Source organism: Panthera onca, chromosome B1, assembly GCF_046562875.1.
Source record: "Panthera onca isolate mPanOnc1 chromosome B1, mPanOnc1 haplotype 2, whole genome shotgun sequence".
NCBI classification, from domain to species: domain Eukaryota; kingdom Metazoa; phylum Chordata; class Mammalia; order Carnivora; family Felidae; genus Panthera; species Panthera onca.
In genome coordinates this window covers 204,044,154-204,060,740 of record NC_138342.1, presented here as the reverse complement: position 1 = coordinate 204,060,740, position 16,587 = coordinate 204,044,154, and the positions used below count along the sequence as shown (strand labels likewise).

At 54.1% G+C, this 16,587-nt stretch overlaps 1 protein-coding gene across 5 annotated transcripts in view; it reads left to right on the top strand.

Moving 5' to 3' along the window:
• DLGAP2 (DLG associated protein 2) overlaps positions 1-16,587 on the top strand; it is a 777,915-nt gene that overhangs the window by 170,207 nt on the left and 591,121 nt on the right. For all 5 annotated transcript variants that reach the window (XM_078445206.2, XM_078445207.2, XM_078445203.2 and 2 more), the window contains one exon: positions 13,611-13,665. In XM_078445206.2, coding sequence (XP_078301332.1) covers positions 13,611-13,665 — 55 coding nt within the window. The remainder of the gene's footprint in view (positions 1-13,610; positions 13,666-16,587) is intronic.

Below are 16,587 nucleotides of genomic sequence, written 5' to 3'. Positions count from 1 at the left end.
TGCCTGAGGGAGAGCAGGGCCGGGGTGGTTGGTGAGGGTCTCTCCCAGTGTGGGGCCAGCCCTCCAGTCCCCCCCCCCCCCGACTTTCTTGTTGAGCAGAATGTAGGTCCATTGGCTTCCCTGGCTTTAGGGCTTGACCCTGACACCCTGTCTCACTGCTTCTACCCTCCACATGGCTGCCTGCCTGCCTGTTCCCATAACAGGGCCTCTCCCCTGCACCCGGTCCTCCTGGGGGGTCCCCACACCACAGTAAGTGGGACCCCGTCCTTCCCGGGGGGCCCCGCCCCACAGTAACTAGAACCCCGTCCTTCCCCCTGGGGGGCCCCCAGCCCACAGTAACTAGGACCCCGTCCTCCCCAGGCAGCCCTCACCCCTCGTCCTTCCCAGGGGCCCCCACCCCATAGTAACTGGGACCCCATCCTTCCCTCCAGGGGGGACCCCGCCCCGCAGTAACTGGGACCCTGTCCTCCCCGGGGGGGGACCCCCGCCCCACAGTAATGAGGACTCAGGAGCTGGCATTGCTCTGGCAGATGCTCAGGGTCTCCCAGTGAGAATTGGGGAACAATTCGGAAGCCACATGTGCTCAAGAGCACACACCCCTGTCGTGGTGGCTTGGCCCCTCCCCTGCCTCCCCTGTGTCCCCGTCCATCACGGGGAGAGCCCGAGAGGATGTCCTCACAGGGTGGTCCCGGGCAGTCGCCAGGGCCCCCTGCATGCAGCCCCACTGTGCTGCGAGCCGGGCTGGGCCGTGCAGACATGGGGGTGCAGCATGAGATCTTTGGTTGAGGAAAACCTCTCCGAGAACCGCTGGGGCGGTCCCTCACCCCGGTGCTCCCGTGGTCACCTGCTGGTGTTGACGGCACGCAGGGGCTGGGCCCACTCCAGGGCCCTACGATGTCCTGTCTCCGCGGGCTGCCCCGCGGGAGGTTTGCGCCAGGCTTCGTGGCCGAGGACCTCTGCTCTGGGCCTCCAGATGCCGAGGAGGCTGGTGCTGGTCTCTGGCTTCAGCCAGGGTGCTCCAGGGCCACAGAGCCGCAGGGCTCACGGGTGTGTCCGTCTGTCCCCCTCTCTGTGTCTCTCTGGCAGGACGTTTGTCGTGAGGAAGTGGCTCACGCATCACGGAGGCTGCGTCCGCAGGCTGGAGGCCCAGGGGCTCCGAGAACCAGGGAGCTGCCGGCTCATCTCCCAGGGTGAGGGCAGCAGGCACACTGTGGTGCCGGCTCCCGCCCTGAGGCGGAGAAGCGGGGGCAGCTCCTTCCTCCTCCCCTTTGGTCCTGCTCAGGCCCCGAGGGGACTGAACTATACCGCCACGCTGCCGGTCTGGTGCCGGGTCTGCTGGGGCAGGCGGTCTGTGCTCTGGAAACCCTCAGACGTGCCCAGAAACGGGGTTTCGTCTCGGCACCCTGAGGCCGGTCAAGGACGCCTCGGGACGCACGAGGTTAACCGTGGCCGGCACGGAGCCAGCAGGGTGGGCATCTCCAGCCGGGGGGCACGCGGTGGGCCGTGCGTGCAGTCTGACGGCCATGATCAGCCCGGAGGAAGGGGTTTGAGGGCGTCGAGGAGCGAAGACGGCGTTTCTGGCCACAGCCGTCCTGCAGGCCTGTTGCTCTACTTGGTCTCGTTCTCGAACGTGGGGGGTGTGCTGACGTGTGCCTCTCAGCCGGCTGTTTGCTGAGGGTGCAGAGGCTGGCTCCCTGCTGGCCTGTTTCAAAGAACAGCTCTCGTAAGGCTGGGCAGTGGCCTACGTCGTGCACTCAGAAGTGGTTGTTATCGTTGGAAACACTCTACACAGCTCGCTCAGTACGTGGTTCTCGGCCTCGAACATCGCCCCTCAGTTTGTGGATGTGCTGGGCGCCCCGCAGGCCCCCTGAGCTGGCGGCGGTGGGGAGCTCACCAGCTGCAGTGTGGTTCCCCCGTTGCCTCACTTGGGGGTGACGTTGGGCTTGGAGTCGTGGCCTCTCCATCTCCAGGGTGTTAGGTGCCAGTGCGGCGACATCGGGCGGATCACCGGTGAGGACAGCCGTGTGGAACTTGACCCGCCCGTGGGTCTGGTCGTGTGGCCTCTGCCCATCCAGTGCCATTTCAGCGAGAGGTGACTTTGGGGTTTTCCCTGTTTCCCCCTGAAATCACAGGCAGCACCTTGTTCGGCCTCAGTGAGAGGCTTGCACTACACCGTTGAGAACGGCTTTTTATTTTGAGGTTCTCATCGTGTGGTCATGTCCAGTGGTGTCAAGGGGTTTGCTTATTCACATCAGAACCGTGACGGGCTCCTTCCTGCAAGGGCCCGTCTGGATGAGCTCCCAGGACGGGGTTTGAGGGCTGCTGTGGGTCAGCAGGGGCAGCCCCCACATGGGTTTCTCAGCTGTCGCCCCAGCCACCCGACCGAGAGGAGGGGACCGTTGACCTCACTTTGTACGGACGCCCTGAGCCGTGTGTCTGTTGCCACGGAGGTGATGCTTTGTGGTTTGTAAGGAACGTTCAGTGCGGTTTTGTTGTTTGGAACACCACAGCCGTGAAGAGGGGCTATTAACTCCGTCTGGCGGGTTGAGTTTTAATCCTTGTGTTGACATCCATCTTTCCAGTACACAGCATGATGTGCACGCACGAACCCTGCATGTGCAGTGTCTCTGGGGGCTGTTGTCTGTGTGGCCCGTGCTCTGTGGTAATGCTTCTACCAGCAGAGATGCACCCGCCTCCCAGGAGAGGTGTGCGGTCACCCCGGGTCTCCTGTGTGTGACAGATGACAGCCGTTCTGCCGACAGAACAGTCCCTTGGTGGAGGGAGGGAGGGTCCAAGGAGGCCCAGCCGTGGGCACAGAGCCAGAGAGCCTGCCCTCCCCACGCCCTCAGCGGGCAGGTGGGGCACCTGCAGGAGGCTCATGTTCACTGTGTGGTGAAGTCCCTACGGTCCCCCGGACGTGCTTGCATTTTGTGTGAAATACAAGCCAGTTTCCAGCATCGATGAGCATTCTCCCACCCTCCCCTCCCCCAGCACCCTCACCAGACGGTGCATCTGTCACACCTAATGATGTCGCCGTCGCCCAGAGTCCACAGTCTACACCGGGGTCCCTCTTGGTGTCATGCATCCTGTGGGTTTGCGGAAATGTGCGGTGACTTGTGTCCATCCTTACGGTGTCACCCAGCCTAGTCTCACTGCCCCGAGCCCCTCTGTGCTCCACCTGTTCGTCCTCCCTCCTCCCACAACCCCTGGCAGCCAGCCTCTCATCTTCTCACTGTGTCCGTAGTTTTGCCTTTTCCAGGACGTCCTGGAGCTGGAATCACACAGGAAGTAGTCTTTCCAGATCGGCTTCTTTCCCTGAGCGATGCGCATTAAGGTTCCTGCATGCTTTCATGGTTGGATAGCTCACCTCTTTTTCATGCTGAACGATGTTGTATTGTCTGGATGGACCATTTTATCCATTCATCTGCTGAGGGGCTTCCGAGTTTGGGCAATTATGATAAAGCTGCTGTAAACTTCTGCGTACAGGCATTTGCGTGGACGTGAGTTTTCAACTGCTTTGGGAAATATCAAGGAGCAGGATTTCTGAATTGTACGTCAAGAGTGTGGTTAGTTCTGTAAGAAACAGCCACCCCGCATCCCCTAGAAACAGCCATCCTGTGTCCTGTAGAAACAGCCACCCTGGGTCCCCTAGGAACAGCCACCCTGGGTCCCCTAGAAACAGCCATCCCGTGTCCTGTACAAACAGCCACCCCCTGTCCCCTAGAAATAGCCATCCTGCGTCCTGTAGAAACAGCCACCCTGCATCCCCTAGAAACAGCCACCCTGGGTCCCCTAGAAACAGCCACCCTGGGTCCCCTAGAAACAGCCATCCCGCGTCCTGTACAAACAGCCACCCCCTGTCCCCTAGAAACAGCCATCCTGCGTCCTGTAGAAACAGCCACCCTGCGTCCCCTAGAAACAGCCACCCTGGGTCCCCTAGAAACAGCCACCCTGGGTCCCCTAGAAACAGCCATCCCGTGTCCTGTACAAACAGCCACCCCCTGTCCCCTAGAAACAGCCATCCTGCGTCCTGTAGAAACAGCCACCCTGCGTCCCCTAGAAACAGCCACCCCGGGTCCCCTAGAAACAGCCACCCTGGGTCCCCTAGAAACAGCCATCCCGCGTCCTGTATAAACAGCCACCCCCTGTCCCCTAGGAACAGCCATCCTGCGTCCTGTAGAAACAGCCACCCTGGGTCCCCTAGAAACAGCCACCCTGGGTCCCCTAGAAACAGCCATCCCGCGTCCTGTACAAACAGCCACCCCCTGTCCCCTAGAAACAGCCATCCTGCGTCCTGTAGAAACAGCCACCCTGCATCCCCTAGAAACAGCCACCCTGGGTCCCCTAGAAACAGCCACCCTGGGTCCCCTAGAAACAGCCATCCCGTGTCCTGTACAAACAGCCACCCCCTGTCCCCTAGAAACAGCCATCCTGCGTCCTGTAGAAACAGCCACCCTGCGTCCCCTAGAAACAGCCATCCTGTGTCCTGTAGAAACAGCCACCCTGGGTCCCCTAGAAACAGCCATCCTGCGTCCTGTAGAAACAGCCACCCTGCGTCCCCTAGAAACAGCCATCCTGCGTCCTGTAGAAACAGCCACCCTGCGTCCCCTAGAAACAGCCACCCCGGGTCCCCTAGAAACAGCCACCGCGGGTCCCCTAGAAACAGCCACCCTGGGTCCCCTAGAAACAGCCATCCCGCGTCCTGTATAAACAGCCACCCCCTGTCCCCTAGGAACAGCCATCCTGCGTCCTGTAGAAACAGCCACCCTGGGTCCCCTAGAAACAGCCACCCTGGGTCCCCTAGAAACAGCCATCCCGCGTCCTGTACAAACAGCCACCCCCTGTCCCCTAGAAACAGCCATCCTGCGTCCTGTAGAAACAGCCACCCTGCATCCCCTAGAAACAGCCACCCCGGGTCCCCTAGAAACAGCCACCCTGGGTCCCCTAGAAACAGCCATCCCGCGTCCTGTACAAACAGCCACCCCCTGTCTCCTAGAAACAGCCATCCTGCGTCCCCTAGAAACAGCCATCCTGTGTCCCGTAGAAACAGCCGCCCCGGGTCCCCTAGAAACAGCCACCCTGGGTCCCCTAGAAACAGCCATCCCGTGTCCTGTACAAACAGCCACCCCCTGTCCCCTAGAAACAGCCATCCTGCGTCCTGTACAAACAGCCACCCCCTGTCCCCTAGAAACAGCCATCCTGCGTCCTGTAGAAACAGCCACCCTGCGTCCCCTAGAAACAGCCATCCTGCGTCCTGTAGAAACAGCCACCCTGCGTCCCCTAGAAACAGCCACCGCGGGTCCCCTAGAAACAGCCACCCTGGGTCCCCTAGAAACAGCCATCCTGCGTCCTGTAGAAACAGCCACCCTGTGTCCCCTAGAAACAGCCACCCCGGGTCCCCTAGAAACAGCCACCCCGGGTCCCCTAGATACAGCCACCCTGGGTCCCCTAGAAACAGCCATCCCGCGTCCTGTATAAACAGCCACCCCCTGTCCCCTAGAAACAGCCATCCTGCGTCCCCTAGAAACAGCCACCCCGGGTCCCCTAGAAACAGCCACCCCGGGTCCCCTAGATACAGCCACCCTGGGTCCCCTAGAAACAGCCATCCTGCATCCTGTACAAACAGCCACCCCCTGTCCCCTAGAAACAGCCATCCTGCGTCCTGTAGAAACAGCCACCCTGCGTCCCCTAGAAACAGCCACCCTGGGTCCCCTAGAAACAGCCATCCCGCATCCTGTGTAAACAGCCACCGCCTGTCCCCTAGAAACAGCCATCCTGCGTCCCCTGCGGAGGGAGAGGGACAGCTTCCGTCGCTCCGCGTCCTCGTTCGCCAGCGCTCGGCGTGCTCAGTGCTCCGGGTTTGGGCTGTCCTCACAGGTGTGGGTGGCGTCTCCTTGTCTGAATTTGCGTTTCCCTGATGACACGGGATGTGGCATGTCTTCTCACGTGCCTCTTTGCCGTCAGTCAAGGTCTTTGGCCCACGGCTTGAGTTGTCTGTTTTCTCGTTGGGTGTTCTGCGCACATTTTGGATAGTAGTCCTTTATGAGGTGTGTCTTATGCAGGTATTTTCTCCCAGCCTGTGACTTGTGTCTTCTCTAGACAGTGCCTTTCACAGAGCAGAAGATTTTAGTTTTCATCAGGTGCAGCTTACTAATTCTTTCTTTCATGGCTCGTGCCTGGGGTGTTGTACCTAAAAGGGCGTCTCCCTGAGGAAGTGCGTCTAGGGTTTTCTCTGTGCTATGCACTAGGGGATTTATAGTTTCGTCCTTCACGTTTAACCTGTGATCCACTTCGCGCTGTTTTTTGTGAAGGCCGCAAGTTCTGTGTGTGCATTCGTCATTTTGCGCGTGGACGCCTTTGTTGTGAAGACCACCCGTCTGCTCCGCTGTGTTGCTGGGGTCCCTTTGCCAGAGATGAGTTGTCTGTGCTTATGTTCCACTGGTCTGTCGTCCGTTCTTTCACTGATACCATGCTGCCGTGATTACTGTGTTTAAATAGAAGCACTTGACCTGAGTGCTTATAGCCTTCGTAAGCCTTCTCTTACAGCCCTTCGTAAACATTTTATCATGAAGTGACTCTGGATTGGGCCAGACCGTGCTCCTGTTTTGTTCTTGCTCCTAGCGTTTGCCTTATCCGGGTTTGCTGGATGTGGGTTTTGTATGAGGTAACGACTGAGTTCAGGTGTGTCTGACTTATAATGACAAAGCTATAAAAATGTGTGGAAGCACTTTAATTCCAAATAGGTATTTTGGTCATTTTTGTCATTTTGAATGCCCTTAAGGACAGGGGCAGGCGCTTGGGTGGCTCAGTTGGTTGAGCGTCCAACTCTTGATTTCGGCTCAGGTCATGCATGCTCTTACGGTTTGTGAGTTTGAGCCCCAGGTTGGGCTCTGTGCTGACGGTGTGGAGCCTGCTTAGGATTCTCTCTCTCCCTCTCTCTGCCCCGCCCCCACTTATTCTCTCTCTTTCTCTCTCTCTCAAAATAAATAAACATTAAACGAATAAACATCCTTCAGGACAATTTAATACTGCTCTCCTATAATTGTAAAAATCATTGTGCAGACTGGCCGTACGTTATTTTATGTGAGTTAATTTTAATTATCATGTGAATCCTACATGTACACACTATAAAAAGTGAAGTGGTTTTAGGAGGTGTGTGAAGAGCGGCCCCGCCCTGTCCTGCTGCCTGGAGACCCCTGTCCCCTCCGAGTGCCCCGCTGGCGTGTGTGGAAGATGGGGCCTCTCCGGCCCCTCCCCCTGTGCTCAGTGTCCCTTCTGTCCTGATTTTTGGGTAAATCGATGGTCAGTACTTCGATCACATTCAGTTTATAGGATCACACCTCTTTTTTTGGTAACGTCTTTTATTGTTTGTTAATTGCCTTATTCTTTACTGTCTTAACATTTTTATCTTTCTTTCCTGTGTGTTCAGCCTGCATCCGTCCTCCGCACTCCCTCCTTCCCTGGGGCCATGGCCGGGTGTCACGTGGGGACCCTCCACCTGAGTGTGGCCCTAGCCTCCCCGGGGGTGGGGGGGTGGCCTCTTGGGCTCTCTGTCTGCTCCTGCCACAGATCTTGTGGGGTCATTTTAGAAAGTGACCCATTTTATGCCTTGCTTGTCTCATGCTGTCTTCTGTTTCTCCCTTGGAATTTCTAAAACGCCGTTTCTGCATATTCTAGCTTCCAGTATTTAGTATTTTGGTTGACTTTGGGACTGTTTGTTCTGGATTTTCATGATGGTGAATCTTAGGCTCATCACGTTGTGCTGGCTGTGCCAGGAGCTCAGTGGGCCTGTTGAGTCCGAAATTACGTCGTTCAGACCTGTGGATCATGACCGTCTGTGTGATGCTGTGTATTGTTTCGTGGCCTTTCACTCTGGACCTCCCACTGGCCAGAATGGTGTGCCCCCGGGATGGCCACATAACCTCTGTTCTCTCCTTTTTTCCCCTCTTTATATAATTTTTCTCTAAACCTTCTGGGAGACTTCCTTGAATTTGTTTTTTTCAACTATTTTTTAATTTTATATTCATTTTTGTTTTCTTTTTAAATTTCCAAAAGCTGTTTCTTGTTCTGTAGATTTCCCTTTTATAAGAATAGCATCCTGTCCTTGGGTCACGGACAAAATCTCTCCTCCTTCTTTCTGCAATGTTAATTATCATTATCTTAAAATGTTCTCTCGTTTTGGTAATGCTTCTGTTTCCTCTGATTTTGTTTTTCTTAGTCACTGTCAGAGTGGGGGGTTTCTTTAAATGCATGATAATCCTCAGCTGTGAATTTTCATTAAGTGCAAGACATTAAACATTTATGTGGAGTTGGTTTTTGGTGAGTAAATGGGGCTTATTGGCTGGTGGAATTTTCCACACAGATCTGGTGGCAAGCCAGTTTTAATTGGAAAGCCTACGTTAATAGGTATTTTCTCTTGGCCTTTTTCATTTTTCAGAGGAGAATATTCTGGTCTCCTGCTTGGGGAGGACGGGGGTGGGGCAGGTGACAGGCCAGGGTTCTCCTTCTGGAAGAAGGTGAAGCAGGTGGGAGGCAGAACCGTTGGGCGTGCCAGCTTTGTGTCTCGCTTCTGTGCAGCCCCGGGATCGCTCCCCAGCACCCGTGTGCTTTTTGCTCCCTCTGGTTCATGTCTCTGGGTGTGGGAGGGGGGCCTGGGCACGACACACTCCGGCGTGGCTGCTTGTGCCCTCCCTGGAGACACAATGTGCTTCTGAGCCCCAAACTTCTGGTGCTGAGTCCTTGCCGAGAACTCTTGGACAGTCAGACCCTAGATTTATGGCTCTCCTCCTTCTGCTCCTTATCTTTTTTTTTTAAAGTTTATTTGTTAATTTTGAGAGAGAGGGAGAGAGAGAATCCCAAGAATCTGAGCTGTCAGCATGGAGCCCAGTGCAGGGCTCGAACCCACAAACTGTGAGATCTTGATGTGAGCTGAGATCACGAGTCAGATGCTTAACCGACTGAGCCCCCCCGCCAGACGCCCGTTTCTGCTCCTTATCTGTCAGGCACCTGTTGAAATCCTTTCCGTACGTGCTCAGACACTCGGTTCTTGTGTGTGAGTTTTTATCTCAGCCGCTCTTCCGACTTAAAGTCATGTCTGTGTGTGTCGAAGGGACGGGTTAATTGAACGTGTTGCTGTGTTTACGCAGCATAAGCTGCATGCTGGGCTGGTTCAGTTCGCCGAGTGTGTTTCCTGTCCAGGGAGCATCAGTGTCGCTTGGGAGCTCAGTAGAAGTGTAGATTCTGGGTGTGTCCGTGCACCTGTGTGTTTAAAGGCATAGGAGAGATTTATTGAAGATTGGGAACAAAATCTTTTCCAGAGCTTTGTTGTGGTATAATTGATACACGAAAACTCCAGTTTGAGGCGTTGGGATGTGGACACACACCATCCCCACAGTCAAGGCCGTGAACGTGGCCACTGCCTCCCAAAGTGCCCTTGCCCCTCCTCGCGGTGTGGTGGGCACCCCCTACATACCATCTGCCTGCACTCATTCCAGGAGCTCGGCATAGCATCGCGGATGGCGGGTGCTGCGTGTGCACAGGCCTCCCGAGCTCCTCCTCCAGCCCGGAAACATGGGTGAGTGCAGGGCTGGTGGGGTGGGGGGGGGGGCTGTGCTTACAGCCCCCTGCATCACGCTGATGCAGGCAGAGTGTGATGACGCACCCCTGCCCCACTCACATGTGACCGTCGAGGCTGCTGGTGGCGGAGGCTTGCCCTGTGCACGTGCCTGTGCCCTGAGGGTGTAACAGTGGCCTGTATCACTAGGAATAGGGACGTCTCCGTCTGTGAACCCCCTCTTCCAGTCCGCCCTCCAGTGTGGGAGTGCGTGCAAACTCCCTTCATCCCCACAGCCGCCCTGAACGTGTTTTCTTTGGAGATGCGAGCTGACGGGCATGGTGCGTGTGGGGCAGCCGCCTCCCCGGCCAGCTGCTGCGAGGGGCCGCCACGGGCACGGGGCTCGACTGAGCACACGGGAGGTATGCCGGGCCCCAGGGCAAGCGTGGGGCCGGGGGCCAGCCTCTGTGTGGCCGTGTGCCTTGCAGCAGGTGCCTAAGCTGGTCACTGCTGCTCAGCTCCCCTTGGGAGGGAGGCATAGGAGAGAAAGCCTGTCAGACATGTGCAGCTCCGCGGGCCTGGCAGTGACGTGGGGGCCGTGTGCAGATCTGTGTGCAGATCCGTGGTCCTGGATGGGAAGCGGGGACCACGTGTAAATCCGTGTGCAGATCCGTGGTCCTGGCTGTGACACGGAAGCCTGGCTGTCTCATTTCGTGAGAGCCACGGACACGGCTTCTTGTCGGGACCTGCCTGCAGCTCTTGGCTAACAGTTATCGGCCGGGAAGAGGGGCCTGAGCAGCTTGGTGTACCCCGTGCTCCCCGCGCTGCAGAACGTGTCTGAGGCTCACGTGCCCCGTGGAGCACGTTGCGCTGCTCGGTGTTAGTTTGCAGATGTAAAGGGCACTAGCTCGTTACCTGGGCCGTAGGAAGTAAGGCTGTGAGGGCCTCCAGCTCACGTGGCTCGTTGAGTCCACATCCAGCTTCTCGTGACCACACGGGGATGGAGAGGCTTCTGCCTGGATGGAGGGAGAAGGGGCGAGGACGAAACAGCACCCCTGAGAAATTTTATTTTTAAATTTGAATGTAGTTGACACAGGATGTTGCCTCCAGACCTTGTTTTCTTCTGAAAGATGACGCACATATCTGAGGTCTGCGCCATTCAATACGGCGGCCACAGCCACGCTCGCACTTGAAATGTGGACAGTGCAACCGAGGACCAGAATTTCGAATTTTAATTGACTTCACGTATTTTCACTTAACTTCGCCCGTGTGGCCAGTCAGCGCCGTATTGGGTCAGCAGCACCGGATCTGAGGCTCTGGCTCTCTTGACCTGACGCCTTAGGTAAACCCTGCTCAGGTTGGCCCCGCCAGGAGTCAGGATGCAGGGAGGAGCGAAAGCTTGAACTTGACATTCGGGGAATGGATTGTCAGTTGGAAGACTCTGGACACAGGACGCAGAGGACGTAGGCAGCAGCGGTTTCCGAGAGCACGTGCTGTGGGTGTCATGCTCGTGATTACGTGGGCAGGTGCCCATGGATGTGTTCTGTGGGGTGCAGAGCACGGTGTCCCCCAGGTATTCTCCGCAGTAAATGCTCTCCTGCAACGGGCAGGTTAGTGGCTTTGAGCCTTTACTAGTGCCGTTGGTCAGGCAGGGTGATTTCATTCCCTTCTGCTGTTTCCTGGGGAGGCTTGAGGGAGGGAGCGAGGCTACTGTGGGTCCCTGGCCCAGCCCCAGCTGGTGGCGAGGAAGAGACGTGAGGCTGTGGCGCCTGCCGGGAACGAGCACCGGTGTCTCACCTGTGGCCATAGCGAGGAGGAGCTTGTCGAGATTAGGGATGGGTGCTATTTTTGAACTCAAATGGTCTGCCCTCAGCAAAGTCACAAGTGGATTCTATGGCTGCTTGTGATTTCTCTGGACCCATATGTTCTCTTGCTTGGGGTCACGTGAGAAGAGCCACACGGCTTGTTCACAGAGACTGCGGTGGCCAGGGTGGGCTGAGCGCTGCCTCTGTGGGACCCTGGAATGAGCAAGTGGCCATGCCAGTTGGTGGCCGCGTGGGGCAGCGTCTAGGGTGGGGGCTGGAATGGGGAGAATCGCGGGGTCGGGTGCAGAGGCCTGTTGAGGCTTAGTTGTGTGTGTGGGTGCTATGCATGGGAGTTCCTGTGGCTTGCTTTTAGAATCACCCGTCTAATAAGCTGACGTGTGTTTGTGGACATCTGTGTGGCTCTCGAGGTCTTTCTTCCCTGACACAGATGCCACAGGATGGACCCCAGTGGGGTGTGATTGCCCTGGCATATCGGGGCCTGGAAGGGGGTCTTCCTACCTGTGGACAGTCCCTGTGGAGCGTGCGGCCCCCCAACCCCACCCCAGGCGGGAATCACGGATTCTGAGGCAGCCCTTGTCACCACTGCGGTCTTTCCCACTGGTTCCTGCACTGCCTAGAACCACAGACTTGGGGTGTCTCTTAGGTTTGTTTAGACTTGGAAATTGGGAATACCATTTTGTCTGCAGCTGATGATACTTGGGCGTGAATTATTCCTTCCCTGGTGTGGAGGGATGGCAGGCAGCATGGAAGAGAAGGCCGATGCTCTTTCAGAGCGAAGCTTCTGTGACCGTTAGTTCCACCTATTACAACAGGCTGTGCGCTTGACTGGATCGCAAGTCGATCAAGGGCAGACCCTGGGCTCGGTGCCCCCTGCCTCCCCCTGCCTCTCCCCTCTTCCTCTCCCCTCTTCCTCTCCCCTCTTCCTCTCCCCTCTTCCTCTCCCCTCTTCCTCTCCCCTCTTCCTCTCCCCTCTTCCTCTCCCCTCTTCCTCTCTCCCTGCCTCTCCTCCCTCCCTGCCTTCCCCCCTCCCTCTCCCTGCCTTTCCCCCTTCTCCCCCCTCCCTCTCCCCCTCCCTCTCCCTGCCTCTCCCCTCTTCCCTCTCTCCCTGCCTCTCCCCCCTCACCCTCCCTCTCCCCCATCCCTGCCTCTCCCTCTTCTCCCTCTCCCTCCTCCCTCTCCCTCTCTCTCCCCCCTCCCTGCCTCTCCTCCTTCCCTGCCTCTCCTCCCTCCCTGCCTTCCCCCTCCCTCTCCCTGCCTTTCCCCCTCCCTCTCCCCCCTCCCTCTTCCTTCCTCTCCCTCCTCCCTCTCCCTGCCTCTCCCCCCTCCCTCTCTGCCTAACTCTCCCCCCCCCACCACCCGCCCTGCTTCTCCCTCCCTCCCTCCCTCCCTCTCCCTCCCTCCCTGCCTCTCCCTCTCTCTTCACTAAGTAATTGCTCCGAGATAAGTAATGCCTGCTTCTGGGCTGAGAGTCTTGGATGGGTGTAATCACAGAGGGTTGAGGAATGGTTGCAGCTTCATCGGTGGAAAACTCAGGATGGAAGTCTAGCTTTTACTGTGATTGAGTTAGAACACCGAATCGTAAATCCCCACGTGGTCTCTTCGGTGCAGCTTCTTTCAGTCTGTGCCTTGCCGTCGCCTCACGCTGCTGTTTTCTGGGGAGAAAGCTATTTTCTGTTATTTTCACCTTCCCTTCACTTATCAAATAAGATATTTCCTTCATCATTTACGACCAAACCATGAATGTAAATAGAGCCTTTTCTCCCACATTCCTCTTTGTGACTCATCCTAGATGAAAGCATCTGTGCCTGGATCCCACAAGACAGGCTCTGTATACTGCCGCTGTATGCTTCTCCACTTTCAGGCTCTAATTGCATCTAATATTTTAAAAGCCATCACAAAAATTGGTGGGCCCATTTGCCTCATTGTAGGAGTCCCTTGAGTGCAGCTTTCAAGATCCTCTCAGGACCCATTAGGGGCATCCATGAAATAGAACTGCATTACCATTCTGGAACAGCATATATAATCAGCACACCTACCTGATTAACCTTGTTGATGAAAAATGTGTGTCATCAAAATTTTTCTGAATTGTTTAATTTGTTAGATCGTTCTGGGCGTGATGACCCTGTGCGACACGGAGCGACCTTATTAGAGAAACACTGCTACAGTTAATGAGACACCTTTCTCCACCTGAGTGATAACCAGATGTATCTTATTTGTGTGTTTTGAAACAGGTTTTGCCTGGCATTCTGCAGAAGCATTGCTGTATCTTACCAGACAGGAATACAGGTAAATATATTTTGTTCTTCTGATATGAGCTGACGGGTGTTCTCTCAGTGGAAAATTTGAGAAATATGATTGCATAATTTAGACACCTTGTGTTTTTAGCTGTTGTTTCAGTGCAAGATTGTATGTTGACTGAAACAAGCGAAAAACTGGATTGTTCAGTTTTGCGGTGAGTTACAGCCTAAGCTCGGAGATCTGTTTCTCTTTGACAAAGTAAATATATTTAGATGATTGTTGTCTTAGGCTTTTAAGGGAAACTGGTTGTGTTTTAAAGTTGAATATCTGAGTTTCAAAGTGGTTTATTTTGTTGGTTGTACTTACTAAGAAAGACCTCCGGGACTGGCAGGCACAGAACGTGTTTGTGGTCAGTCTGCTGTCCGGGCGTTACTGCAGCCAGGCTAGGAACTGGCCAGGTGTTCTGTTCTTAAAGCCTTGAGGGTCTCAATGAGAAAACAAAGGATGGGTGTCTTGCCGTGGGAGATTGTGTGTTGTGTGATTTCTCACAGATTTGGCATCTGGAGGTTGTAAATGAGGTGGTTTGTATTACTCTTAGGAAACATGTTGGGGGGGGGGGATATCCTGAAAAGAAACCTTTGGAACTTTATTAGTAGTTTTAAAGTTCAGGAACAAGCATGAAGATCACATGATGGAGTGTGTTGTCCTATGGGCCTTTGTCTCAGTCTCCCTGGTGGGGTTTCTAATTTAGAGCATTTTCAAAAGAAATTGCAGGACCTGAGGACAAGATACAGAATGCTCTGTCTTTCCTCCCAGGGCTAGTTCTGTGAGAATTTGCTCCTTCCTGGGATAAGCTGTGTCCCGTCAGATGTGTCTGCATCCCAGGGTGCTGGTGCTGGGTACGGAATGGAGGCACGCTGCCGTCCCCTTAGGGTTTACGGCTTTAACACAATGAGCCATAACGGGCTCTCTGAGAGTCAGAAGAATTTAACGTGTTGGGATCTACTCTAACAGCATATTAACCAGCTAGTATGGTTTTGGAGTCTCATTCTTAAGTGATCAATGAGTTACTGTTTTATATTATGCATTCCAGTGTAAAACACCGAGTATTTGGGGAAAATAGGATCTTTATTTATTTTTTTACTTATGATCATGGACAGACTGTATCACCACCTGTATTATTTTTCAAAAACAGTCCATAGAGTGGTCCCTGTTTTGTTATCACCCATTTGGATATACCCTGGTTGTGACTTAGAGCACACTTACTTACAGGGGAGTTGGTCTGGAATGTGGCTACGTATTTTTTGAGCCTCTTTTTATATTTCAGAAGTCTTGGTTAGTAACAGAAATACACGAACAGGTCCCATGTGAAGGAACAAAGATTTTTGCAAACTGTGTCCATCAACAATAGTGAGTGGCACACAAGTTAAAGAAGGAGTGATTAGTTCTTGCACATTAGTTTATGTCTTCCAGGCGAGTCTCTGTTTCTGAGCCACATCAAAAAATAATGATAAAATTCGCTAAAGGCTAAGTACCATTCTCTGGGAATCTAACTGGATTTTAAATGTTGAAATGAGCTTTCTGTATTTTTAGACCATTTGTTACATAAGAAGTTTCAAGTTAATATGTGAAATTCTGCCAAATTGAGATGTTTTATTTGCTTTCTGTAAGAATCCAAGGAACTAGCCTTTAGAACCCAGAAAGCATCCCCTTCAGTAAGACCTGAACACTGAGAACGTTTGTTAGGGGATTTTCTTTTGAAGATTTTTACATTATAGAAGTCAGTTCTTGAAGACCCAAGGCTATGACATTAGGTGCGGAAAACGAAAGGAATTGTATCGAATGAGAGGAAAGAAAAGTCGGCTGAAATTATCACTCTTTCAAAGTGTCAGCTCATTCAGAGCTGAAAGATGTGTGAATTCTGGTTTTTACCACGTAATGTGATGCAATATGTCTGAAGCTGCTCGATTATTTAGGAGATGTTGTTTGGAAATTTCTTCAGACTCAGATGGAATGGTTTATTGGCTTTGCATTTTAATGACATACAGGTTCCTTATGAACTCGAATGGATATTTTTGTAGTCTTAGTAGTTGTATAGAAGCGTTTCCACCTTTTTGATTAAAATCAGTGCTGAAATGGGGAAAGCGTTTCATTTTGGGAAGATGAAAATGTTCTGGACGGTGTTGTTGGGTGTGTGACACCCTGCGTGCACCCAGTGCCACTGAGCTCTGCACTTAAAAATGGTTAAGATGGTAAATTTTATGTGTGTTTTGCCACAGTTACAAAATTGGACAGCTCTGGGATGAGCCATGCTGTGATGTTGTTTGCGTTTTGCTTTTTAGTTATTTTAGAAATTCTGTAGCTGCATACCCGGAAGAAGATGCACGTATTTTCAGGCGTTTGTCATTGTCACGGAACTGATGCCCTTAACAGAACTGGGTATGAAAAGCACGAGGAGTAACATCGGATGGCACACTTCGCCCTTCTCTGGATTAAACAGGAAAGACAGACGTCATCTTCTCTTTGTGTTTCGACTCCTTGGGATACTTTCGGCCGATGACACGCAGAGCTGAGTGAAGTCTCTTGACCAGCTCTGCACACTGCCTTATTTTCCGTGTTGCTCTCGATAGAGCGTCAGGCAGGCAGCGTGTGTCACGTCGTGGTGGGGACGCGCCTGCACAACCAAATGTGCCCGTAGGCCCTTTCGTGTTTTAGTACGTCAGCTTTGCTTCTAGCCGCTCTCTCTTTTCTTGTTTTGGGGCCCCTGTTTGACCCTTCGTCTGCCTTCGGTGTGCCCCCTCTCTGGAGGAGAGCACTGCCTTCGGTGTGCTCCCTCTGTGGAGCGTGTGTGCGGATCCAGCACCTGCGGGGGGACGGGACCGGCTTGGGGAGGAGTGGCGGATGCCCGGCGGACCACTCAGGTGGGCGGTTGGCACGGCAGCAGCATCTGGTACTCAGCTCCCTTACCAG